Source organism: Pezoporus flaviventris, unplaced genomic scaffold, assembly GCF_033815535.1.
Source record: "Pezoporus flaviventris isolate CSIRO_AGI_PZ_B2104156 unplaced genomic scaffold, CSIRO_AGI_Pfla_v1 ptg000083l, whole genome shotgun sequence".
In the NCBI taxonomy this organism is placed as follows: Eukaryota; Metazoa; Chordata; class Aves; order Psittaciformes; family Psittacidae; genus Pezoporus; species Pezoporus flaviventris.
Window position 1 is genome coordinate 1 of NW_026892631.1, and position 26,578 is coordinate 26,578.

General features: G+C 51.9%; 3 protein-coding genes and 1 long non-coding RNA gene across 4 annotated transcripts; all 4 read left to right on the forward strand.

The window, feature by feature from the left end:
* Positions 1-15: 15 nt before the first annotated feature.
* LOC133280678 (SUN domain-containing protein 3-like) lies at positions 16-2,361 on the forward strand (the record flags this gene model as incomplete). The annotated part of the gene is made up of 4 exons (XM_061475596.1): positions 16-138; positions 705-872; positions 1,388-1,474; positions 2,181-2,361. Coding segments are annotated over 4 exons (534 nt in total), but the record flags the coding sequence as incomplete, so codon positions are not given.
* A 5,285-nt stretch (positions 2,362-7,646) lies between these two features.
* On the forward strand, positions 7,647-9,095 carry LOC133280535 (uncharacterized). The gene is made up of 3 exons (XR_009747210.1): positions 7,647-7,984; positions 8,257-8,297; positions 8,971-9,095. It is a non-coding gene; the product is annotated as an uncharacterized LOC133280535 (long non-coding RNA).
* Positions 9,096-9,456: 361 nt separating this feature from the next.
* On the forward strand, positions 9,457-12,314 carry LOC133280679 (SUN domain-containing protein 3-like). Its single transcript, XM_061475598.1, has 5 exons — positions 9,457-9,598; positions 9,976-10,091; positions 10,658-10,825; positions 11,341-11,427; positions 12,134-12,314. Exons 1-5 carry the CDS (start codon positions 9,457-9,459, stop codon positions 12,287-12,289), a joined length of 669 nt encoding a protein of 222 aa, XP_061331582.1. The 3' UTR covers positions 12,290-12,314.
* A 4,767-nt stretch (positions 12,315-17,081) lies between these two features.
* On the forward strand, positions 17,082-25,476 carry LOC133280680 (SUN domain-containing protein 2-like). The gene is made up of 10 exons (XM_061475599.1): positions 17,082-17,291; positions 17,820-17,945; positions 18,218-18,258; positions 18,932-19,321; positions 19,405-19,559; positions 19,937-20,052; positions 20,619-20,786; positions 21,302-21,388; positions 22,095-22,293; positions 25,087-25,476. Exons 1-9 carry the CDS (start codon positions 17,082-17,084, stop codon positions 22,248-22,250), a joined length of 1,449 nt encoding a protein of 482 aa, XP_061331583.1. The 3' UTR covers positions 22,251-22,293; positions 25,087-25,476.
* Positions 25,477-26,578: the final 1,102 nt, after the last annotated feature.

Below are 26,578 nucleotides of genomic sequence, written 5' to 3' on the forward strand. Positions count from 1 at the left end.
GTGCTCATGTTTTAATTTCCAGGGGCTGCTGTCATTCCCGAATGCACAAGTCCATCCTTCCGGAATAGGGCAGAAAAAGTCATCTTGTATTCCCTGCCACTGGTGGATTATGTGAGATCTCCTGAGCTTATTCTTGAGGTAGGAGCACCAAGAAGCAGGAAAAAAAAGCAAAAGGGGGGGTGGGGGGGATGCGCACATGCTGCTGAGAGCTGCCTTTACCCTTATCTTTGCTCCTCAAAGCTTTCTTTTCCTGTCACATTCTTGTATGGACCCACTCACTGTCCCCCTGCTGAGTATTTCCTCTCCCAGACTGCCTCAGGTCCTCCGTTTGAGCTTCTAGCAGGCAGGCTTGGTCCTGCAGCCTTTGTCTTCCTCGTCCCTGTGCAAACTGTCAGCATGGCTGAGAGCCTGCACTGCTGGAGGGCCCCACTCTGTGTTGGCAAGCCCTCCTTGGCACTGATCGTGGGAACACACCCAGCTGCCTGCCTTCACAGTGCTTCTGCAGTGCTGAAGGGGTCTTGTAACATGTGGATTCTCACAACGGCTGCTCCGTTTGGTACTGGCAGGGTCTGACCCAAGGCATTGGATGCTGTTTGGAGCAGAGCTGATGGGCCAGATCAGTTCTTACTCCATGATGCTCATGGCAGAAACGAAAGCCGGGGCACTCTTCTCCACGGGAACGTACTTTCTTCTTCTCCTTTCAGAAGGAAAATCATCTAGGAAACTGCTGGCCCTTCCACGGAAGTCAGGGACACGTCCTCATCAAGCTCTCTGTGCCAGTCATTCCCAGAGCAGTCACCATGGACCATGTCTCAGGGCCAGAGCTCCATGGAGACAGTATGTCCAGTGCTCCAAAGGACTTTGCTGTCTACGTAAGTGATTTCTCTGAGTTGGGGGCAGAGGGTTGCTCAGCATTTCTAAGCAGGGGGTGAAGACGGGTCAGAACCCAGAGGCCTGCGGCTCCCTCTTGCCTTGCAGAAGAAACAGGCTCCTTGGAGTTGCTCCCTTTCCACTGGATTCCTCTTTTATCCAATATAGCACACAAACGGAAGCTTCTGGGCCAAGACTCTGTGTGCCCCAGGAGCCACAGGGAAAATGAGCTGGCACAGTGTCTGCCCCTTGGAACTTCTTGGCTCCCAACGCCAGTGAGCATTGGTGATCCTCAGGGATCGTTACCCTGGGAATGTCTGCTCCTTTTCTGACAGCCTACACTCGTTAAGTAGGCAAGTGTGGCAGCATGCTGGCTAGCTTCAGCTTCTCGTCTTTTCCTTGTGATTATCTTCCTTGGACTATGCAGATGAAATGAATCAGGACTTCACCAACAGAAGTTAAGTCTTCCCATGGTGGACCAGGGCACTCATGTTTTCTCCACCCCATCTTTCTCTAGGGGGTGACGGAAGAAAAGGAGGAGCAGTTCCTGGGACAGTTTGTTTTCCTGGCACCACTGAATCCCACCCAGACCTTTCGGCTAAAGGTACGGGGACAAAGAGGGAGGAGAACAGAGAGGGGAGGAGAGCAGAGGGGAGGAGAGGAGAGCTGCACTTTGCTGGGGAGAAGCTTCCGTGCCAAAGGGCTCGAGGCAGCATTCTCCCGGAGAATGCCATGTGCCATGCTGTCCCTCCTTCTGCTTTAATCTCCTAATGGCATATGCCTGGAATGCATTCTGCTTCACTTTTGGTTTTAAGCTTCAGTGCTGACAACCACCGGTGCTGAAGCTGAAATCAGCTTGGCTGTCTGGACTCCAAGTGCCTACAGGTGGCCACATCCACTCGGAAGACACTGCTACTGGCCTGCTCGTTAAAGACTAGAAATACGGGGCTTTCTGAGGATGCTGTTGTTTCTGGTATCGAGGCCAGCTAGACAGCGAGGCCATTCTGTGCCATGGCTTTCTAGAGAAGGCAATGAGACATGATAGGGACACCACTGGGTCTTCTGACAGGGGAAGCATGTGCCCCAAAGTAGGCTAGAAGTGATTGCCAATCGAGTCAGTACAATTTCAGGTAGATTCCTGAAATTTCCTTTCCTGTTCTTTTGGCCAAATGAGGTAGAGCAGTGGAAGAATGTCTCGGCCACAACCCTCCCAGGGCAGTCAGGTGTTGAACAAGTCCATTGCTGCAGCACTACGTCAGTAGTTGAATGCCAGAGAGCAAAAGACAACTCATCTCTTCTCTTCCTTTCAGAACGAGCTCTCCGGGTTTGTGAATTACATCCTGCTGCAAGTGCTGAGCAACTGGGGCCACCCGGACTACACCTGCGTGTATCGGTTCAGGGTGCACGGTGATCCTCTCAGCGAGGAGGGGAAGGTGCCACTTCGATCTGACAACAAAGCTCCTTGATTGTCATTGAGTGTTTTGCCTGTGATAATAAAGCTCCTTGATTGTCATTGAGTGTTTTGCCTGAGATGCTAACGGGTAAGAGAATTCCTGCCCTTCTCTCCACCCACAAGCTTATGGGAGACTTCCCTGGAGGGAGAGGTGATGGGAAAAAGGACTAAGAACTGTTTCCTACGGACACATTAGTTTGGGGGGTTACACACACAATGTGTGTGCAGTTCAAGTGAAAAAAGGCTCCCGAAGACTCCAAAACGGGCAATAGGGAACCCCAACGTTTACCCTTAAAGGCTCCCCCCATCTTTTTGACCCCAGTATAGTCCCTGGGTCCCCAAAATATAGACCAGGGACCTCCAAATGCCAGCTCAAGTACTCCTAAAATGCCCTTTGGGGACCCAAAATGGCCCAGGGACCCCAATATACCCCTCAGGGACCCCCCCAGATTGGCCTTAGGGACCCCAAAATTTACACCCAGGGATCCCCCAAATCCTTTTGATGCCAAAATAACCCCTGGGGAACGCCAAAATACAGCCCATGGATCCCCAAATCCCCCCAGGGCCTCCAGAATGCCCTTTGGGGACCAAAAATGGCACCAAGGACCCTCAGGTTGCCCAGAGAAGTGGTAAATGCCCCATCCCTGGCAGTGTTCAAGACCAGGTCGGACAGAGCCTTGGGTGACATGATCTCGTGCGAGATGTCCCTGTTTTCAGGGGATTAGAAATGGATGATCTTAAGGTCCTTTCCAACCCTAACTATTCTATGATAATACCCCTCACAGACCCCCCAGAACAGCTCAACGCCCCCAGACAGGCCCCCAGCAACCCTAAAACTCCACAGGAAACCCAAACTCCCCAGAGATCCCCAAACAGGGCTGTGGGGCCTTCCAAAACTCCCCCCCTAGAGATTCTTAAATGGCTTACAGCACCCCAAAATGGCCCCAGAAGAAGTCAAAATGGCCTCCAGAGACTCAAAAATGAGCCTCAGGGACCCCAAAATCCTTCTGACGTGAAAATAATCCCATGAGATGCATCAAAATCCCCCCTGGGGCCCAAAACTCTTTTGCACGGACCCCAAAACACACTTCAGGAGACCAAAAATGGCCCACAGAGACCCCAAAATACAGCTCAGGGTCCCCAGGATCGTCCCCCGCGGCACCAAAACCCCAAAGGAACCTCTCCAGCACCATGGTAGACCCCAAAGAAGTCTCAGGGGCCCCCAAATTCCCTCCAGAGAGACCCCCAAAATGAGGCTCACAGACACAGAATGGCTCAAAAAACAGTTTGGGGACTAAAAATAGCACTCAGGGACCCCAAAATGGCCCCCAAGGAGCCCCCAAATCCTTCTGACTCCAAAATAAAGCTAAAGAACCCCAAAAGTGGTCCTCAGGAACCCCTAAATTAACCCTTGGGGACTCCCCTGATCCTTTTGATCCAGATCCTTTTAACCCCTGAGGAGCCCCAAGCTCAGGGACCCCAGAATACCCCAAGAACCCCCAGCTTCCCTTTGGGGACCCAAAATAGCCTCAGGGTCCCCCAAAATATAGCTAGAGGACCCCAAAACCTTTTAGTTTAATAACAAGTATATTTAAGATGACACGGGCTGTCCAAAGAATAAATCCTGCTTTGCAAAATGGGATTAAAACAAGCAGCACGTTTTTAAACGGAGCGAACAGACGCATCCACCTCCGAATCATAGTTCAATGTGTAGGACATCCAGCTGAGATGAAAGTAGTTTAGTCCTGTAGAATTCAGGACTGGAGTGAAATCAGTCTTTCTCTCTCTGTTCAGTAGCTCTCGTTGAACTTGTCCAACATAGTACGAACGGATAATAGCCAATCACTTATTTCTAATAGAAACGATTATCAGTCTGTGTTTTGGGGTTCACAGTCTGTTCAGAGTCAGTTCAAACAAGGTATTTCATAGCAGTTTTGTGGTGCCTCCAGGTTTTCATTCATGCTCAGGAAAGGCTTCCTGATAAATGGCCATGAGGAGAGCAGAGACAGAAGGGCACGCTGCAGCCCAGGCATGCACATGATGGCCATCCCCACCGCTCATGAGGTCCAGGTCTTCACAGGACCAGGGCTGCAGCGGAGAGCAAGACTAGTAGCCACAGACCTGCATTGGGTGCAGCATCCCACGACAGGGAGATAGGGCAGGATCCCCAGCGAGGGACCTGCGGCCCAACAGCACACAAGAGCACACGCACGGCACCCACCACCACCTGCAGCAGGATTGCATCGCATGTGCCACAAGAGACTTGGAAGTAACTTGGAAAAATGAAGGTACAAAAGAGCTATCTTAAGGTTGCACGATCCACCGAACGGAGGCCACAGTCCTCTACGGTGGTCATTGACATTTGTGTCTTGAGGATCTTTGATGTTCCCACATCCTGTCATTAGCGAATTCTCCTTTTATTGGTCAAAAGAAAGGCAGAACTGCAGTTCTTTATTCAAGTAACCTTCCTCCATGCTGCAAAAGGAGAGGCAAGGGGAGCAGAGCCCAGACGCATGGACTGCACGTTTGCACTTGACTGGAGCTGGCTCACAGGGGTGCAGCCAACACGACGTTTAAAACAGAGCTGCTGAAACCTCCTGCGTATCACGTCTTCACCCAAAGCAAGGACAGAAAGCCTGCACCCCCCTGCCCTAACCCCCCAAATGTGACTCTGCATCAGGGACTGTAGCAATAGGACAAGGTGTAAGGGGTTTAAACTGAAACAGGGGAAGTTTAAGCTCAGCGGCTCAGGGCAGCGCTGGGGCCACCACAGTGGTGAGCGAGCCCCTGGGGAGTTGGAGACAGAGACACACAATACAATAGGAATTACTTCCTCTGCCCTGATGCTGCTGAGTGTTATCCTCTGATGAGGACGATGTGGTGGCAGCTGTTTCAGTGATGTGCAGCGGCTGCGCTGCACTCGCTCTGCTTTAGGGAATGCCAGCTAAAATGGTTATCCCATCCCCTAAGACTTAGATTCTTGCTGTTGTTAGCCTTTCTGGAAAAGCAAATGAGGAGCAGAGGCAGAGGCAGCCCTCACATGAATGGTCAGGAGCCAAAAGCCCCCTTGCCCCGCCTCCTCAAAGGTGATTGTCTGTCCTGGGCCCACTGACAGCCATCAGGCAACGAGCTGGGCTTCCGGGTTCCCCTCTTGGGCGGGGAGCTGCAGCCGCGAGGCGAGGCCGCGGCCTGAGGACGAGGAGGGTTCCGGCCCTAAGGCGGCGGCTTCGGACACTGATCCGGTGGAGTGGATGCTGCGAGTTGCGCTGCGGGCCCTGGAGACATCGAGCCGGCGGCATTCCTCCCCTTTCCAGCGTCACAGAGCGCAGGCGGGGAGCGTGAAGGCGCTCCTCTCACCCACACGCCCTGGGGAGCCCTCTGAAGACAAAAAGACGAGGAAAACGTGCCCCCAAAATACAGGGGCTGTTTCTGCATTCAAATCACGGGCAGGAAGGTACCTCAAGGTGCCCCTGTGTGAAAATAACCCAGAGTTGATGTGAGCCTTTCTGGAGCATGAGCTTGTTGTACAGGAAGGGATGTGGAGGTGGGCTGGGCTGTAGAGCTGGGGCTCACATCCAGCACAGGAGCAAGCAGGCTGTGGCATCTTCATCCCTGGAGGTGGCTGCTGGGGACAAATGCCCCCCAGCAGACAGAAGCACCCACCCATGGGACACGACACCAGGGCACCTGCAGGCAGCGCACAGGGGCACCAGGGAAACACACACCCTTGGTGTGATCGTTTCAGCTTTATTGATGGAGTCAGGGCCGTGGTGCTGCGGTGGCACAGAAACATCGGTGGCCGGAGGGCTCTGCTGCTAACACTGGGCACAGGTCAGCAGCAGGTCCTCTTCAGAGAAAGCAACATGTCCTGGGAGCCTTTCCAAAGGGCCCTTGTAGCTGCTGTGAACTGAGGCCCCGTGACAATGATGGTAATGTTGTCATTGTGCAGCTCTGTAGCAGTTACTACCCAGAGTTTGGGTATCGTAAAGCATGCTCAGGGTACAGAGCCAGAGGTCCTTGCTGTCCAGGTGCAAAGTAGGAACGCTGCCACCTCTGATGGGAGGATACGGTCTGGTTTTGGAGGATGTTTCCCCTCGTGCAGAGGAGCAAAACCTGCTCCCCCTCATGTTGGACTTTGCCTCAAAACACAGTGCTGCCTTCCTGTCGTGACGTTGCCTGCTGCCGCTGATGTCACAAAGCACTGTTGGTGTTGAGGCAGACACAGCAGGGTGGAAGATCAGATGTCAAGAGACTGCAGCTCTTGAGGAAACAGACACCACAGTGGTTGGCTTGCTACTGAGCTAGCAAGATGCCTGTTGCCTGCACCTCAGTGCATAAAGAGAGAAAGTCATGGTGGAGCCAAGTTCTGAAAGGGTATGTTTGAACCCTCTGCAGAATGGGTTACGACCCTGAGCTTTCCTGCTTCTTGGAAGACCATAAGAGGACTGTTTATTTTTAATGAAGTGCATGCTGTGAGCCTGTTAGAACAAGCAGGAGGACCTTCCATCTTCCAGAGCGGTGTGTGCTGTCTCTGGGCAGATCAGGCTTCGTGGCACATTGGACTAGCCACCAAGATGTTTCCTTGGTATTTCCTTAGTTCCACATGGATTACCAGCATGCTTTTACATTCATCCCTCCCTCCATCTTCACCCAGTCTGCATTTGCCTGCATTTATGCAAAGAAAAGGGCCAGTGATAGCCTGGCTGCTAAAGAAATGCTGCTGAAGGGGAGATACAAAACCCCTCCTGCCTTGTGAGCTCTCGAACTGTCGGGGGATAGGCTGAAGCCTCTCTACCGCCACGGACATGAATTGTGGTCGCAGCTTTTGTTGCAAGTCCTTCTTCTATTCCCGAGTTAATCCAGAGCCCTTCGTCACTAACCCAACAGTGCCAGCTGCTGTTGTACCAAATACCCCGCTGGTGCTGTTGGTGACAACTCAGCTTATGCAGGACCAAGGCAATCCTCACTCCAGGAATGCTAGGTTCAAGACCTGCCGTCCCTACTGCTGCTCTCAGGTCTGCTGCTGAACTGCATGGGTGCCACCAGCTTCACCATCCTTTTCCTCTTTGCTGCTCCGTAGGCAAACGAAGGCTCTGAAGACAGTGGTGCTGCTGCTGCTCATGAGTCTGCTCTTGTTCGGTGAGTCTCGGTGGAACTCGGAGCTGAGGACTGTGCTTTAGGAGATAGGGCTCCATGCGCTCTGACCAGAGTAGCCCAGCAAAGAGTAGGAAGAACCGAGAGAGGTGTGCCAGTCCCCCACGCTTCAGAGGAATGGGTGCGGAGGCACGGAAGGGCTCAGCCACTTCTCTTAAGGCGATGGAGGGGCAGCGGCTAACCTCCCCTGCCCGCGGGAGCTGAAAAGCTTCTGCGGGACAAGGAGCATGTTCCGTGGGAAGGAATATCTGTGTACTGTGGAGCCCTCTTTCACAACCTTTTTCAAAGACTACAAGAGGAGAAACAACTATGGCACCTGGGAGAGCCAGGGAAAGGGGAGCCGAGGCGTAACCCAGCCTTAGACCAAGTTCTAAGTGTAAGGAGAGTTTTGGTGTGTGTCTAACAGGTGTTCACCACGTGGGACTGCTGGGTGAAGAAGGCCTCTGGAGGGCTGCAGCAGGATGCCAGGCCTTCATCTCCTCCTACATTCGGCATCCCCAACAGCAGGTGACGTTCAGGTTTCTTCAGATCGAGACTGGTTCTACCAGGACATAAAGTACCACTCAGTAAAACACTGTGGCTAGGGCTGGGGACAGTTGGCATCCTGGCAGGTCATTCAGGTGAAGGTCAGCTGGACCGAATATCAGTGTCTCCACAGCCCGTGGCACTGCACACAGCCGATGAAAAGAATTATTAGGCAGACTTGGGCCTGCATAGGTTCCAGCAAAGCACTGCTCTGTTGCCGTTTGTGATGACTGTTCCCTTCACTGTTGTTCCAGGAGTGTTTCCACCTCTCTGGATGGGACCAGAAGGCTCGGAGGTACAGATTATTTCCTCTTGACTCGATGGTGATTTAGAGGAGCTCTGCCCCTGGGCCTCACCAGGACATTGTTTCTGTCCTGCCTCACAGAGACTTCACCTAGCACAGCTTCCTGACCTTCTCCCGTTGCCCTTTCTTCCTGTCTGTCAAACGGTCACCTATAGCTCCCCACATCCACTAGAGGACTGGGGCCACCCATCTGTCACCCTTTTGCTTGGCCTGGGCTGTTTACAGCAAAGCAGGGGAGAGAGATGGTGTGGAGAAGAACCATCTGGCAGCAGCAGCCACCTTTCCCTTGCCCTCTGTGTGTCTTGCAGCTTTCCTTGTTTATGTCTGAGCTGTTCTAGTTAGTATTTTCTATAGGGAATACCACCTGCTGCCCTTCAGATCTGCTCTTGCCTGGCTTTGATAAGACATTGGCACATGTAATAGGGAGCGTGGCGTCTTTGGGCACACTGGAGGTGTTCCTCAGTTTCCCCAAATGTTCCCGGGCAGCCAGGAAGCTGCTGCTCAGCCTGAAACTCTAAGCACTTTGGAACTACCTCTCCCACCTGCTTAAGACATGCCTGCCCTGCCAGTCATTCAGAGCCAGGCTTCTTAACCTTGCTCGCACGCCCGTGGTGTTCCAGAGGCCAGCCACAACAGTTACAGTCTCTGTTTCTTGCTTTTCTAGGCCAGCAGGGAACGACATAGGAGAAGAACTGAGCAGAGCCCAGACCCTCAAAGAACAGCTCCAGAAGCTCCAGGAAGAGTTTTATCACCTGCATTGGAGCATAAAGGATGTCACCGAGCGTGCTCTCCATGAAGCCCTGAAGCAGTCTAAGCTCCCAGGCTTTTCTGGATCAGGAAGGGCATGCTGCAGAAGGCTCTCCTCAGAGGTTTCTTTCCTCCCTCCAGACTTTATCCTTCTACAGTTCCCTGTCCTGGCTAGCCAAAAGGCTGGCGTGGCTGGAACAAGTGCTGTGCGTGACCACGCTTCCTTTCCTCTTGCTCCACACTTCTGTATGGGGGAAGAGAGCGCCGTGATGGGAGTTACAGTTGCTTTACTTACACCTTCCTCAGAGTAGAGCAAGCCTGGGAGGTTTCCAGGCAATCTGGGCGTTCCTCACAGCTGAGTTGAACCTCATCCCCCTAACCCTTGGCTGGCCTTGCAGGGGAGATGATTGTCCCATTCCTTTCCCTTCTAACAGGCGCTTGCCTTTGTTCTCTTCCCCAGGCTGTTCAAGAGGTCATCAATCAAGTCTTGGAGAAGCTGGAAGAAAGCCAAGTCCCAGTGACTGATTACGCCCTCAGATCATCAGGTGCTGTGCCATTGTACACAGACTCGTTCCAAAGTGCTTCCTGTGCCCACTGACGAGATGGGCCCTGGAACAGGCTCAGTGGTAGGAGAGAAAGGGCAAGAAGTCAAGGGCCACAGCGTGCCCTAAAAATGTACCCATTGACGGACTCTGGAAGCGGCTGGACTCCATCTGAAGCGCAGAAAGCCTAGCTGACGTTGCAGCTGACATTACCACAGCCTGATGAGTCCCTGCTCTGTGTTCCAGAGGGGTCACGCCAGGAAGAAAGAGGGGAATCTCACTGCAGGAGATGGAGGACTACTTAAAAGCATTTCTCAAGTGAACAGTGCAATATTCCTCCTGACACTGCTCAATGATCGTGCTCATGTTTTAATTTCCAGGGGCTGCTGTCATTCCCGAATGCACAAGTCCATCCTTCCGGAATAGGGCAGAAAAAGTCATCTTGTATTCCCTGCCACTGGTGGATTATGTGAGATCTCCTGAGCTTATTCTTGAGGTAGGAGCACCAAGAAGCAGGAAAAAAAAGCAAAAGGGGGGGTGGGGGGGATGCGCACATGCTGCTGAGAGCTGCCTTTACCCTTATCTTTGCTCCTCAAAGCTTTCTTTTCCTGTCACATTCTTGTATGGACCCACTCACTGTCCCCCTGCTGAGTATTTCCTCTCCCAGACTGCCTCAGGTCCTCCGTTTGAGCTTCTAGCAGGCAGGCTTGGTCCTGCAGCCTTTGTCTTCCTCGTCCCTGTGCAAACTGTCAGCATGGCTGAGAGCCTGCACTGCTGGAGGGCCCCACTCTGTGTTGGCAAGCCCTCCTTGGCACTGATCGTGGGAACACACCCAGCTGCCTGCCTTCACAGTGCTTCTGCAGTGCTGAAGGGGTCTTGTAACATGTGGATTCTCACAACGGCTGCTCCGTTTGGTACTGGCAGGGTCTGACCCAAGGCATTGGATGCTGTTTGGAGCAGAGCTGATGGGCCAGATCAGTTCTTACTCCATGATGCTCATGGCAGAAACGAAAGCCGGGGCACTCTTCTCCACGGGAACGTACTTTCTTCTTCTCCTTTCAGAAGGAAAATCATCTAGGAAACTGCTGGCCCTTCCACGGAAGTCAGGGACACGTCCTCATCAAGCTCTCTGTGCCAGTCATTCCCAGAGCAGTCACCATGGACCATGTCTCAGGGCCAGAGCTCCATGGAGACAGTATGTCCAGTGCTCCAAAGGACTTTGCTGTCTACGTAAGTGATTTCTCTGAGTTGGGGGCAGAGGGTTGCTCAGCATTTCTAAGCAGGGGGTGAAGACGGGTCAGAACCCAGAGGCCTGCGGCTCCCTCTTGCCTTGCAGAAGAAACAGGCTCCTTGGAGTTGCTCCCTTTCCACTGGATTCCTCTTTTATCCAATATAGCACACAAACGGAAGCTTCTGGGCCAAGACTCTGTGTGCCCCAGGAGCCACAGGGAAAATGAGCTGGCACAGTGTCTGCCCCTTGGAACTTCTTGGCTCCCAACGCCAGTGAGCATTGGTGATCCTCAGGGATCGTTACCCTGGGAATGTCTGCTCCTTTTCTGACAGCCTACACTCGTTAAGTAGGCAAGTGTGGCAGCATGCTGGCTAGCTTCAGCTTCTCGTCTTTTCCTTGTGATTATCTTCCTTGGACTATGCAGATGAAATGAATCAGGACTTCACCAACAGAAGTTAAGTCTTCCCATGGTGGACCAGGGCACTCATGTTTTCTCCACCCCATCTTTCTCTAGGGGGTGACGGAAGAAAAGGAGGAGCAGTTCCTGGGACAGTTTGTTTTCCTGGCACCACTGAATCCCACCCAGACCTTTCGGCTAAAGGTACGGGGACAAAGAGGGAGGAGAACAGAGAGGGGAGGAGAGCAGAGGGGAGGAGAGGAGAGCTGCACTTTGCTGGGGAGAAGCTTCCGTGCCAAAGGGCTCGAGGCAGCATTCTCCCGGAGAATGCCATGTGCCATGCTGTCCCTCCTTCTGCTTTAATCTCCTAATGGCATATGCCTGGAATGCATTCTGCTTCACTTTTGGTTTTAAGCTTCAGTGCTGACAACCACCGGTGCTGAAGCTGAAATCAGCTTGGCTGTCTGGACTCCAAGTGCCTACAGGTGGCCACATCCACTCGGAAGACACTGCTACTGGCCTGCTCGTTAAAGACTAGAAATACGGGGCTTTCTGAGGATGCTGTTGTTTCTGGTATCGAGGCCAGCTAGACAGCGAGGCCATTCTGTGCCATGGCTTTCTAGAGAAGGCAATGAGACATGATAGGGACACCACTGGGTCTTCTGACAGGGGAAGCATGTGCCCCAAAGTAGGCTAGAAGTGATTGCCAATCGAGTCAGTACAATTTCAGGTAGATTCCTGAAATTTCCTTTCCTGTTCTTTTGGCCAAATGAGGTAGAGCAGTGGAAGAATGTCTCGGCCACAACCCTCCCAGGGCAGTCAGGTGTTGAACAAGTCCATTGCTGCAGCACTACGTCAGTAGTTGAATGCCAGAGAGCAAAAGACAACTCATCTCTTCTCTTCCTTTCAGAACGAGCTCTCCGGGTTTGTGAATTACATCCTGCTGCAAGTGCTGAGCAACTGGGGCCACCCGGACTACACCTGCGTGTATCGGTTCAGGGTGCACGGTGATCCTCTCAGCGAGGAGGGGAAGGTGCCACTTCGATCTGACAACAAAGCTCCTTGATTGTCATTGAGTGTTTTGCCTGTGATAATAAAGCTCCTTGATTGTCATTGAGTGTTTTGCCTGAGATGCTAACGGGTAAGAGAATTCCTGCCCTTCTCTCCACCCACAAGCTTATGGGAGACTTCCCTGGAGGGAGAGGTGATGGGAAAAAGGACTAAGAACTGTTTCCTACGGACACATTAGTTTGGGGGGTTACACACACAATGTGTGTGCAGTTCAAGTGAAAAAAGGCTCCCGAAGACTCCAAAACGGGCAATAGGGAACCCCAACGTTTACCCTTAAAGGCTCCCCCCATCTTTTTGACCCCAGTATAGTCCCTGGGTCCCCAAAATATAGACCAGGGACCTCCAAATGCCAGCTCAAGTACTCCTAAAATGCCCTTTGGGGACCCAAAATGGCCCAGGGACCCCAATATACCCCTCAGGGACCCCCCCAGATTGGCCTTAGGGACCCCAAAATTTACACCCAGGGATCCCCCAAATCCTTTTGATGCCAAAATAACCCCTGGGGAACGCCAAAATACAGCCCATGGATCCCCAAATCCCCCCAGGGCCTCCAGAATGCCCTTTGGGGACCAAAAATGGCACCAAGGACCCTCAGGTTGCCCAGAGAAGTGGTAAATGCCCCATCCCTGGCAGTGTTCAAGACCAGGTCGGACAGAGCCTTGGGTGACATGATCTCGTGCGAGATGTCCCTGTTTTCAGGGGATTAGAAATGGATGATCTTAAGGTCCTTTCCAACCCTAACTATTCTATGATAATACCCCTCACAGACCCCCCAGAACAGCTCAACGCCCCCAGACAGGCCCCCAGCAACCCTAAAACTCCACAGGAAACCCAAACTCCCCAGAGATCCCCAAACAGGGCTGTGGGGCCTTCCAAAACTCCCCCCCTAGAGATTCTTAAATGGCTTACAGCACCCCAAAATGGCCCCAGAAGAAGTCAAAATGGCCTCCAGAGACTCAAAAATGAGCCTCAGGGACCCCAAAATCCTTCTGACGTGAAAATAATCCCATGAGGTGCATCAAAATCCCCCCTGGGGCCCAAAACTCTTTTGCACGGACCCCAAAACACACTTCAGGAGACCAAAAATGGCCCACAGAGACCCCAAAATACAGCTCAGGGTCCCCAGGATCGTCCCCCGCGGCACCAAAACCCCAAAGGAACCTCTCCAGCACCATGGTAGACCCCAAAGAAGTCTCAGGGGCCCCCAAATTCCCTCCAGAGAGACCCCCAAAATGAGGCTCACAGACACAGAATGGCTCAAAAAACAGTTTGGGGACTAAAAATAGCACTCAGGGACCCCAAAATGGCCCCCAAGGAGCCCCCAAATCCTTCTGACTCCAAAATAAAGCTAAAGAACCCCAAAAGTGGTCCTCAGGAACCCCTAAATTAACCCTTGGGGACTCCCCTGATCCTTTTGATCCAGATCCTTTTAACCCCTGAGGAGCCCCAAGCTCAGGGACCCCAGAATACCCCAAGAACCCCCAGATTCCCTTTGGGGACCCAAAATAGCCTCAGGGTCCCCCAAAATATAGCTAGAGGACCCCAAAACCTTTTAGTTTAATAACAAGTATATTTAAGATGACACGGGCTGTCCAAAGAATAAATCCTGCTTTGCAAAATGGGATTAAAACAAGCAGCACGTTTTTAAACGGAGCGAACAGACGCATCCACCTCTGAATCATAGTTCAATGTGTAGGACATCCAGCTGAGATGAAAGTAGTTTAGTCCTGTAGAATTCAGGACTGGAGTGAAATCAGTCTTTCTCTCTCTGTTCAGTAGCTCTCGTTGAACTTGTCCAACATAGTACGAACGGATAATAGCCAATCACTTATTTCTAATAGAAACGATTATCAGTCTGTGTTTTGGGGTTCACAGTCTGTTCAGAGTCAGTTCAAACAAGGTATTTCATAGCAGTTTTGTGGTGCCTCCAGGTTTTCATTCATGCTCAGGAAAGGCTTCCTGATAAATGGCCATGAGGAGAGCAGAGACAGAAGGGCACGCTGCAGCCCAGGCATGCACATGATGGCCATCCCCACCGCTCATGAGGTCCAGGTCTTCACAGGACCAGGGCTGCAGCGGAGAGCAAGACTAGTAGCCACAGACCTGCATTGGGTGCAGCATCCCACGACAGGGAGATAGGGCAGGATCCCCAGCGAGGGACCTGCGGCCCAACAGCACACAAGAGCACACGCACGGCACCCACCACCACCTGCAGCAGGATTGCATCGCATGTGCCACAAGAGACTTGGAAGTAACTTGGAAAAATGAAGGTACAAAAGAGCTATCTTAAGGTTGCACGATCCACCGAACGGAGGCCACAGTCCTCTACGGTGGTCATTGACATTTGTGTCTTGAGGATCTTTGATGTTCCCACATCCTGTCATTAGCGAATTCTCCTTTTATTGGTCAAAAGAAAGGCAGAACTGCAGTTCTTTATTCAAGTAACCTTCCTCCATGCTGCAAAAGGAGAGGCAAGGGGAGCAGAGCCCAGACGCATGGACTGCACGTTTGCACTTGACTGGAGCTGGCTCACAGGGGTGCAGCCAACACGACGTTTAAAACAGAGCTGCTGAAACCTCCTGCGTATCACGTCTTCACCCAAAGCAAGGACAGAAAGCCTGCACCCCCCTGCCCTAACCCCCCAAATGTGACTCTGCATCAGGGACTGTAGCAATAGGACAAGGTGTAAGGGGTTTAAACTGAAACAGGGGAAGTTTAAGCTCAGCGGCTCAGGGCAGCGCTGGGGCCACCACAGTGGTGAGCGAGCCCCTGGGGAGTTGGAGACAGAGACACACAATACAATAGGAATTACTTCCTCTGCCCTGATGCTGCTGAGTGTTATCCTCTGATGAGGACGATGTGGTGGCAGCTGTTTCAGTGATGTGCAGCGGCTGCGCTGCACTCGCTCTGCTTTAGGGAATGCCAGCTAAAATGGTTATCCCATCCCCTAAGACTTAGATTCTTGCTGTTGTTAGCCTTTCTGGAAAAGCAAATGAGGAGCAGAGGCAGAGGCAGCCCTCACATGAATGGTCAGGAGCCAAAAGCCCCCTTGCCCCGCCTCCTCAAAGGTGATTGTCTGTCCTGGGCCCACTGACAGCCATCAGGCAACGAGCTGGGCTTCCGGGTTCCCCTCTTGGGCGGGGAGCTGCAGCCGCGAGGCGAGGCCGCGGCCTGAGGACGAGGAGGGTTCCGGCCCTAAGGCGGCGGCTTCGGACACTGATCCGGTGGAGTGGATGCTGCGAGTTGCGCTGCGGGCCCTGGAGACATCGAGCCGGCGGCATTCCTCCCCTTTCCAGCGTCACAGAGCGCAGGCGGGGAGCGTGAAGGCGCTCCTCTCACCCACACGCCCTGGGGAGCCCTCTGAAGACAAAAAGACGAGGAAAACGTGCCCCCAAAATACAGGGGCTGTTTCTGCATTCAAATCACGGGCAGGAAGGTACCTCAAGGTGCCCCTGTGTGAAAATAACCCAGAGTTGATGTGAGCCTTTCTGGAGCATGAGCTTGTTGTACAGGAAGGGATGTGGAGGTGGGCTGGGCTGTAGAGCTGGGGCTCACATCCAGCACAGGAGCAAGCAGGCTGTGGCATCTTCATCCCTGGAGGTGGCTGCTGGGGACAAATGCCCCCCAGCAGACAGAAGCACCCACCCATGGGACACGACACCAGGGCACCTGCAGGCAGCGCACAGGGGCACCAGGGAAACACACACCCTTGGTGTGATCGTTTCAGCTTTATTGATGGAGTCAGGGCCGTGGTGCTGCGGTGGCACAGAAACATCGGTGGCCGGAGGGCTCTGCTGCTAACACTGGGCACAGGTCAGCAGCAGGTCCTCTTCAGAGAAAGCAACATGTCCTGGGAGCCTTTCCAAAGGGCCCTTGTAGCTGCTGTGAACTGAGGCCCCGTGACAATGATGGTAATGTTGTCATTGTGCAGCTCTGTAGCAGTTACTACCCAGAGTTTGGGTATCGTAAAGCATGCTCAGGGTACAGAGCCAGAGGTCCTTGCTGTCCAGGTGCAAAGTAGGAACGCTGCCACCTCTGATGGGAGGATACGGTCTGGTTTTGGAGGATGTTTCCCCTCGTGCAGAGGAGCAAAACCTGCTCCCCCTCATGTTGGACTTTGCCTCAAAACACAGTGCTGCCTTCCTGTCGTGACGTTGCCTGCTGCCGCTGATGTCACAAAGCACTGTTGGTGTTGAGGCAGACACAGCAGGGTGGAAGATCAGATGTCAAGAGACTGCAGCTCTTGAGGAAACAGACACCACAGTGGTTGGCTTGCTACTGAGCTAGCAAGATGCCTGTTGCCTGCACCTCAGTGCATAAAGAGAGAAAGTCATGGTGGAGCCAAGTTCTGAAAGGGTATGTTTGAACCCTCTGCAGAATGGGTTACGACCCTGAGCTTTCCTGCTTCTTGGAAGACCATAAGAGGACTGTTTATTTTTAATGAAGTGCATGCTGTGAGCCTGTTAGAACAAGCAGGAGGACCTTCCATCTTCCAGAGCGGTGTGTGCTGTCTCTGGGCAGATCAGGCTTCGTGGCACATTGGACTAGCCACCAAGATGTTTCCTTGGTATTTCCTTAGTTCCACATGGATTACCAGCATGCTTTTACATTCATCCCTCCCTCCATCTTCACCCAGTCTGCATTTGCCTGCATTTATGCAAAGAAAAGGGCCAGTGATAGCCTGGCTGCTAAAGAAATGCTGCTGAAGGGGAGATACAAAACCCCTCCTGCCTTGTGAGCTCTCGAACTGTCGGGGGATAGGCTGAAGCCTCTCTACCGCCACGGACATGAATTGTGGTCGCAGCTTTTGTTGCAAGACCTTCTTCTATTCCCGAGTTAATCCAGAGCCCTTCGTCACTAACCCAACAGTGCCAGCTGCTGTTGTACCAAATACCCCGCTGGTGCTGTTGGTGACAACTCAGCTTATGCAGGACCAAGGCAATCCTCACTCCAGGAATGCTAGGTTCAAGACCTGCCGTCCCTACTGCTGCTCTCAGGTCTGCTGCTGAACTGCATGGGTGCCACCAGCTTCACCATCCTTTTCCTCTTTGCTGCTCCGTAGGCAAACGAAGGCTCTGAAGACAGTGGTGCTGCTGCTGCTCATGAGTCTGCTCTTGTTCGGTGAGTCTCGGTGGAACTCGGAGCTGAGGACTGTGCTTTAGGAGATAGGGCTCCATGCGCTCTCTCCTATCTCCTAAAGCCTCCCAGCAAAGAGTAGGAAGAACCGAGAGAGGTGTGCCAGTCCCCCACGCTTCAGAGGAATGGGTGCGGAGGCACGGAAGGGCTCAGCCACTTCTCTTAAGGCGATGGAGGGGCAGCGGCTAACCTCCCCTGCCCCCGGGAGCTGAAAAGCTTCTGCGGGACAAGGAGCATGTTCCGTGGGAAGGAATACCTGTGTACTGTGGAGCCCTCTTTCACAACCTTTTTCAAAGACTACAAGAGGAGAAACAACTATGGCACCTGGGAGAGCCAGGGAAAGGGGAGCCGAGGCGTAACCCAGCCTTAGACCAAGTTCTAAGTGTAAGGAGAGTTTTGGTGTGTGTCTAACAGGTGTTCACCACGTGGGACTGCTGGGTGAAGAAGGCCTCTGGAGGGCTGCAGCAGGATGCCAGGCCTTCATCTCCTCCTACATTCGGCATCCCCAACAGCAGGTGACGTTCAGGTTTCTTCAGATCGAGACTGGTTCTACCAGGACATAAAGTACCACTCAGTAAAACACTGTGGCTAGGGCTGGGGACAGTTGGCATCCTGGCAGGTCATTCAGGTGAAGGTCAGCTGGACCGAATATCAGTGTCTCCACAGCCCGTGGCACTGCACACAGCCGATGAAAAGAATTATTAGGCAGACTTGGGCCTGCATAGGTTCCAGCAAAGCACTGCTCTGTTGCCGTTTGTGATGACTGTTCCCTTCACTGTTGTTCCAGGAGTGTTTCCACCTCTCTGGATGGGACCAGAAGGCTCGGAGGTACAGATTATTTCCTCTTGACTCGATGGTGATTTAGAGGAGCTCTGCCCCTGGGCCTCACCAGGACATTGTTTCTGTCCTGCCTCACAGAGACTTCACCTAGCACAGCTTCCTGACCTTCTCCCGTTGCCCTTTCTTCCTGTCTGTCAAACGGTCACCTATAGCTCCCCACATCCACTAGAGGACTGGGGCCACCCATCTGTCACCCTTTTGCTTGGCCTGGGCTGTTTACAGCAAAGCAGGGGAGAGAGATGGTGTGGAGAAGAACCATCTGGCAGCAGCAGCCACCTTTCCCTTGCCCTCTGTGTGTCTTGCAGCTTTCCTTGTTTATGTCTGAGCTGTTCTAGTTAGTATTTTCTATAGGGAATACCACCTGCTGCCCTTCAGATCTGCTCTTGCCTGGCTTTGATAAGACATTGGCACATGTAATAGGGAGCGTGGCGGCTTTGGGCACACTGGAGGTGTTCCTCAGTTTCCCCAAATGTTCCCGGGCAGCCAGGAAGCTGCTGCTCAGCCTGAAACTCTAAGCACTTTGGAACTACCTCTCCCACCTGCTTAAGACATGCCTGCCCTGCCAGTCATTCAGAGCCAGGCTTCTTAACCTTGCTCGCACGCCCGTGGTGTTCCAGAGGCCAGCCACAACAGTTACAGTCTCTGTTTCTTGCTTTTCTAGGCCAGCAGGGAACGACATAGGAGAAGAACTGAGCAGAGCCCAGACCCTCAAAGAACAGCTCCAGAAGCTCCAGGAAGAGTTTTATCACCTGCATTGGAGCATAAAGGATGTCACCGAGCGTGCTCTCCATGAAGCCCTGAAGCAGTCTAAGCTCCCAGGCTTTTCTGGATCAGGAAGGGCATGCTGCAGAAGGCTCTCCTCAGAGGTTTCTTTCCTCCCTCCAGACTTTATCCTTCTACAGTTCCCTGTCCTGGCTAGCCAAAAGGCTGGCGTGGCTGGAACAAGTGCTGTGCGTGACCACGCTTCCTTTCCTCTTGCTCCACACTTCTGTATGGGGGAAGAGAGCGCCGTGATGGGAGTTACAGTTGCTTTACTTACACCTTCCTCAGAGTAGAGCAAGCCTGGGAGGTTTCCAGGCAATCTGGGCGTTCCTCACAGCTGAGTTGAACCTCGTCCCCCTAACCCTTGGCTGGCCTTGCAGGGGAGATGATTGTCCCATTCCTTTCCCTGCTAACAGGCGCTTGCCTTTGTTCTCTTCCCCAGGCTGTTCAAGAGGTCATCAATCAAGTCTTGGAGAAGCTGGAAGAAAGCCAAGTCCCAATGACTGATTACGCCCTCAGATCATCAGGTGCTGTGCCATTGTACACAGACTCGTTCCAAAGTGCTTCCTGTGCCCACTGACGAGATGGGCCCTGGAACAGGCTCAGTGGTAGGAGAGAAAGGGCAAGAAGTCAAGGGCCACAGCGTGCCCTAAAAATGTACCCATTGACGGACTCTGGAAGCGGCTGGACTCCATCTGAAGAGCAGAAAGCCTAGCTGACGTTGCAGCTGACATTACCACAGCCTGATGAGTCCCTGCTCTGTGTTCCAGAGGGGTCACGCCAGGAAGAAAGAGGGGAATCTCACTGCAGGAGATGGAGGACTACTTAAAAGCATTTCTCAAGTGAACAGTGCAATATTCCTCCTGACACTGCTCAATGATCGTGCTCATGTTTTAATTTCCAGGGGCTGCTGTCATTCCCGAATGCACAAGTCCATCCTTCCGGAATAGGGCAGAAAAAGTCATCTTGTATTCCCTGCCACTGGTGGATTATGTGAGATCTCCTGAGCTTATTCTTGAGGTAGGAGCACCAAGAAGCAGGAAAAAAAAGCAAAAGGGGGGGTGGGGGGGATGCGCACATGCTGCTGAGAGCTGCCTTTACCCTTATCTTTGCTCCTCAAAGCTTTCTTTTCCTGTCACATTCTTGTATGGACCCACTCACTGTCCCCCTGCTGAGTATTTCCTCTCCCAGACTGCCTCAGGTCCTCCGTTTGAGCTTCTAGCAGGCAGGCTTGGTCCTGCAGCCTTTGTCTTCCTCGTCCCTGTGCAAACTGTCAGCATGGCTGAGAGCCTGCACTGCTGGAGGGCCCCACTCTGTGTTGGCAAGCCCTCCTTGGCACTGATCGTGGGAACACACCCAGCTGCCTGCCTTCACAGTGCTTCTGCAGTGCTGAAGGGGTCTTGTAACATGTGGATTCTCACAACGGCTGCTCCGTTTGGTACTGGCAGGGTCTGACCCAAGGCATTGGATGCTGTTTGGAGCAGAGCTGATGGGCCAGATCAGTTCTTACTCCATGATGCTCATGGCAGAAACGAAAGCCGGGGCACTCTTCTCCACGGGAACGTACTTTCTTCTTCTCCTTTCAGAAGGAAAATCATCTAGGAAACTGCTGGCCCTTCCACGGAAGTCAGGGACACGTCCTCATCAAGCTCTCTGTGCCAGTCATTCCCAGAGCAGTCACCATGGACCATGTCTCAGGGCCAGAGCTCCATGGAGACAGTATGTCCAGTGCTCCAAAGGACTTTGCTGTCTACGTAAGTGATTTCTCTGAGTTGGGGGCAGAGGGTTGCTCAGCATTTCTAAGCAGGGGGTGAAGACGGGTCAGAACCCAGAGGCCTGCGGCTCCCTCTTGCCTTGCAGAAGAAACAGGCTCCTTGGAGTTGCTCCCTTTCCACTGGATTCCTCTTTTATCCAATATAGCACACAAACGGAAGCTTCTGGGCCAAGACTCTGTGTGCCCCAGGAGCCACAGGGAAAATGAGCTGGCACAGTGTCTGCCCCTTGGAACTTCTTGGCTCCCAACGCCAGTGAGCATTGGTGATCCTCAGGGATCGTTACCCTGGGAATGTCTGCTCCTTTTCTGACAGCCTACACTCGTTAAGTAGGCAAGTGTGGCAGCATGCTGGCTAGCTTCAGCTTCTCGTCTTTTCCTTGTGATTATCTTCCTTGGACTATGCAGATGAAATGAATCAGGACTTCACCAACAGAAGTTAAGTCTTCCCATGGTGGACCAGGGCACTCATGTTTTCTCCACCCCATCTTTCTCTAGGGGGTGACGGAAGAAAAGGAGGAGCAGTTCCTGGGACAGTTTGTTTTCCTGGCACCACTGAATCCCACCCAGACCTTTCGGCTAAAGGTACGGGGACAAAGAGGGAGGAGAACAGAGAGGGGAGGAGAGCAGAGGGGAGGAGAGGAGAGCTGCACTTTGCTGGGGAGAAGCTTCCGTGCCAAAGGGCTCGAGGCAGCATTCTCCCGGAGAATGCCATGTGCCATGCTGTCCCTCCTTCTGCTTTAATCTCCTAATGGCATATGCCTGGAATGCATTCTGCTTCACTTTTGGTTTTAAGCTTCAGTGCTGACAACCACCGGTGCTGAAGCTGAAATCAGCTTGGCTGTCTGGACTCCAAGTGCCTACAGGTGGCCACATCCACTCGGAAGACACTGCTACTGGCCTGCTCGTTAAAGACTAGAAATACGGGGCTTTCTGAGGATGCTGTTGTTTCTGGTATCGAGGCCAGCTAGACAGCGAGGCCATTCTGTGCCATGGCTTTCTAGAGAAGGCAATGAGACATGATAGGGACACCACTGGGTCTTCTGACAGGGGAAGCATGTGCCCCAAAGTAGGCTAGAAGTGATTGCCAATCGAGTCAGTACAATTTCAGGTAGATTCCTGAAATTTCCTTTCCTGTTCTTTTGGCCAAATGAGGTAGAGCAGTGGAAGAATGTCTCGGCCACAACCCTCCCAGGGCAGTCAGGTGTTGAACAAGTCCATTGCTGCAGCACTACGTCAGTAGTTGAATGCCAGAGAGCAAAAGACAACTCATCTCTTCTCTTCCTTTCAGAACGAGCTCTCCGGGTTTGTGAATTACATCCTGCTGCAAGTGCTGAGCAACTGGGGCCACCCGGACTACACCTGCGTGTATCGGTTCAGGGTGCACGGTGATCCTCTCAGCGAGGAGGGGAAGGTGCCACTTCGATCTGACAACAAAGCTCCTTGATTGTCATTGAGTGTTTTGCCTGTGATAATAAAGCTCCTTGATTGTCATTGAGTGTTTTGCCTGAGATGCTAACGGGTAAGAGAATTCCTGCCCTTCTCTCCACCCACAAGCTTATGGGAGACTTCCCTGGAGGGAGAGGTGATGGGAAAAAGGACTAAGAACTGTTTCCTACGGACACATTAGTTTGGGGGGTTACACACACAATGTGTGTGCAGTTCAAGTGAAAAAAGGCTCCCGAAGACTCCAAAACGGGCAATAGGGAACCCCAACGTTTACCCTTAAAGACTCCCCCCATCTTTTTGACCCCAGTATAGTCCCTGGGTCCCCAAAATATAGACCAGGGACCTCCAAATGCCAGCTCAAGTACTCCTAAAATGCCCTTTGGGGACCCAAAATGGCCCAGGGACCCCAATATACCCCTCAGGGACCCCACCAGATTGGCCTTAGGGATCCCAAAATTTACACCCTGGGATCCCCCAAATCCTTTTGATGCCAAAATAACCCCTGGGGAATGCCAAAATACAGCCCATGGATCCCCAAATCCCCCCAAGGCCTCCAGAATGCCCTTTGGGGACCAAAAATGGCACCAAGGACCCTCAGGTTGCCCAGAGAAGTGGTAAATGCCCCATCCCTGGCAGTGTTCAAGACCAGGTTGGACAGAGCCTTGGGTGACATGGTCTAGTGCGAGATGTCCCTGTTTTCAGGGGATTGAAACAGAATGATCTTAAGGTCCTTTCTAACCCTAACTATTCTATGATAATACCCCTCACAGACCCCCCAGAACAGCTCAACGCCCCCAGACAGGCCCCCAGCAACCCTAAAACTCCGCAGGAAACCCAGACTCCCCAGAGATCCCCAAACAGGGCTGTGGGGCCTTCCAAAACTCCCCCCCTAGAGATTCTTAAATGGCTTACAGCACCCCAAAATGGCCCCAGAAGAAGTCAAAATGGCCTCCAGAGACTCAAAAATGAGCCTCAGGGACCCCAAAATCCTTCTGACGTGAAAATAATCCCATGAGGTGCATCAAAATCCCCCCTGGGGCCCAAAACTCTTTTGCACGGACCCCAAAACACACTTCAGGAGACCAAAAATGGCCCACAGAGACCCCAAAATACAGCTCAGGGTCCCCAGGATCGTCCCCCGCGGCACCAAAACCCCAAAGGAACCTCTCCAGCACCATGGTAGACCCCAAAGAAGTCTCAGGGGCCCCCAAATTCCCTCCAGAGAGACCCCCAAAATGAGGCTCACAGACACAGAATGTCTCAAAAAACAGTTTGGGGACTAAAAATAGCACTCAGGGACCCCAAAATGGCCCCTAAGTAGCCCCCAAATCCTTCTGACTCCAAAATAAAGCTAAAGAACCCCAAAAGTGGTCCTCAGGAACCCCTAAATTAACCCTTGGGGATCCCCTGATCCTTTTGATCCAGATCCTTTTAACCCCTGAGGAGCCCCAAGCTCAGGAACCCCAGAATACCCCAAGAACCCCCAGATTCCCTTTGGGGACCCAAAATAGCCTCAGGGTCCCCCAAAATATAGCTAGAGGACCCCAAAACCCGCAACGCCCCCAGGGACTCCCTACGGGCCCCTGATACAGGACACAGGGATCCCCAAATCTTACCTTGACATTAAAGTGGCCCCAGGAACCCAAAAATGGGCTTCAGGGGACCTAAAATGGCCTTTAAAGACCTAAAAATACATGTCAGGTATGCAAAAAATTAGCATTAGGGACTCTAAAATACACTTTGGGGACCCCAAGTTACCTCAGGGACCCCCTAACTCCTTATGACCACAAAATACAGATCAGGAGCCCTCAAAATGGGCCTTAGGGACCCCAAAATTTACCTTTAAGTAAATTCCTAATTTTTTTTGAGCCCCAAATAACCCCCAGGGACTCCTAATATACAGCCCAGGGACACCAAAATCTCTTCCAACAGTTTTGTGCTACAGTAAATTTTGGGATCCAGCTTGTTGTGACAGAGCACCTAGTTTGTACTGGGAGGCATTAAAGGCATCCAGTTCGTACGGGGAGGAGAGAAGGTGATTCAATTTGTACTGGGATCAGGCCAAGTCTGTACTGTGTGGTCTTAAATGGATCTAGTTTGTATTGGAATAGGCCTCCCTCTGTACTGGGAGGGGTCAGGGGATCCAATTTGTATTGAGAATGTGTCTGTTCTTTACTGGGAGAGTACCTGGGGAACCAACTTGTGCTGGAAGGCTACAAAGGGCTCCAGTTTGTACTGGGAGTGTGCCCATGCTGTAGTGGGTGAGCTTAACGGATTCCATATGTAGTGGGACAATCCCCAGTCTATAATGGAAAGGGTTTTCAGGGGCCCAGTTTGTACTGGGATCTACTTTGTACTGGGAAGTGTGCCAGTCTAAAACTGGAAGGAGATCAGGAGCTTGGAACTGGATGAGCTTTAAGTTCCCTTCCACCCCAAACCATTCCATGATTCTGTATTCCCTATTGCTGTCATAAGGTAAATGTTTAACTTACCAGAAGCAGTATAAGATACTGGTGATTGTACTATTGTTTGTGACAGAAGTTTTATTGACACTGAGAGTAGATATTTCTTGTTAACAGCAAAATGCAATCACACTCTGAACTGGGTGATTCAACAGGATGGTACTGAACAGACACAAAAGCAGTCAATTTATCAGTTCATACACATCAGAAAGTCAGTTAAATCACTTCTGCTTCAGTACAGGATAGGAGCTACACCAAATAGGATCAGAGAGATGCATTTTAGACATTTGTTTTGCACAGGAATAAGGCATGATCTTTGCAGACTTTATTTCTCTGTTATTCGAGTGATGGCCATCTTGTTTAGATGCTGAGGTTGGAAAGGACAGAAAGAGGTGATCTTCATTCTCAGTGTTACCAACTTGCCATCTGGGCTTGGGAAATACCAGACTAAAATACTGGTGCTAAGACCAAACCAGTGTGTTTGGGAATGCCATTGCTGGGCATTATGATTTATGACCTCATCCTTGTCACCAGTGCAGGCTCATGCTGCAGTACAGTACTCATCTCAATCTGCTATCTCATCTTGACTCACAAGAGACAAAGCTTCACAGAGGGGTCATGGCAGATGAAATCCCTGCTTGATGCCCAGAGGAGATGGGGGCCATCTATTTTTGCAGTACGTTGTCTTTCAGCCCCAACTCCTCCAGATGTCCTTTTAATGAAGTTTCCTGTGAAGAACCCCATTTTCTGTCAAAATCTGCTTTAGTACAGTCCTGTTTAATAACCTTCTTATACTTCACTGTCCCTGTAAAGAGGATGACTGCTCTGATGATTGCCCCAGAGAAAAGGAATGTGTACAGAGAGGCTCCTCCTCCCTCCATTGCTTGACTTGATAAGCATTTTAACTACTAATAAAGTTCCAGTCCCTGTCACTACACTCAATTATTCACAGCAATGGACAGACACAATGTCAGAGACACTGACAGATCGTGAGTGGTTTATACAGAACCAGGAAACATCTGGAACCTAAGGCTAGTACTGCTTTACTGCTATATGCTGAATCGTCCCTCAACAAAACTGCTACTATAAGTTACAGATCACTGGAAGAGATCTGATATGAACAAGAAGGACAAATAATTTAATGCACTGAAAGTTTTCAGCCACATTCAACCTTTCCTGGTTCCTGTGGTCACTATGCATTCTTCCTCCACGGCATGTGAAGACCCTTACTGCTTGCTGGTGAGTGGGGGTGAGGAATTCTGAGAGTACAGGTGTAGCTGTTCGTACACATTGATTTCTCCTGTCACACTCTTTGCACTCCCATGTCCGCTGGTAATGCTTTCCGGGCTGCCCCGATTCTGCCCTGTGCCAACAGTGCCTGGTGGATGGGTGAGGATACTGGTCCTGCTCCCGCAGGGAGGAGTGGGACGGAAGAGGAGCGGGAAGGGGCAGAGGAGGGGCAGGCTGTGAAGGTGCAGTGCCCTGTGGTGTGTTGGAGCATCTCTAATTCGGTGTTTGGAGCCATGGTCTGGTTCTGCTCAAGGGGCAAGTAGGTGTAGGCAGAGCTCTGGTCTGCCATGAGGTGGTTTGTGCCATCTCATGTTCTCTACTGAGCTGAATTCTGTAAGCAGGCTAATAAACCCAAGCTCCTCTCTCTTGCCTCAGAGAATCTCTGTCTGAGATACAAATGTAACACTGAAACTTGAGCACAGATTTTACCAATGAACAACCAGAGTTACAAAGCAATTACCATTTCTGAGTTACCTGGTGACCACCAATGGAAATCTGCACTTAATCACTACTAATTCACACAGGAAAAGCATTTCTTTTAATAGTAATACCCAAGGTCTACTACTACTGAGAA

Excerpts from the sequence above, each read along its gene's own strand:
- LOC133280680 (XM_061475599.1), top strand. The coding sequence starts at position 17,082 with ATGAATTGTGGTCGCAGCTTTTGTTGCAAGACCTTCTTCTATTCCCGA. Across the intron at positions 17,292-17,819 it reads GTCCCTACTGCTGCTCTCAG|GAGAGTTTTGGTGTGTGTCT; the intron begins GTCTGCTGCTGA and ends TCTAAGTGTAAG. Across the intron at positions 20,053-20,618 it reads CTCCTGAGCTTATTCTTGAG|AAGGAAAATCATCTAGGAAA; the intron begins GTAGGAGCACCA and ends TTCTCCTTTCAG.
- LOC133280679 (XM_061475598.1), top strand. The coding sequence starts at position 9,457 with ATGATTGTCCCATTCCTTTCCCTTCTAACAGGCGCTTGCCTTTGTTCT. Across the intron at positions 9,599-9,975 it reads TTACGCCCTCAGATCATCAG|GGGCTGCTGTCATTCCCGAA; the intron begins GTGCTGTGCCAT and ends TTTAATTTCCAG. Across the intron at positions 10,092-10,657 it reads CTCCTGAGCTTATTCTTGAG|AAGGAAAATCATCTAGGAAA; the intron begins GTAGGAGCACCA and ends TTCTCCTTTCAG.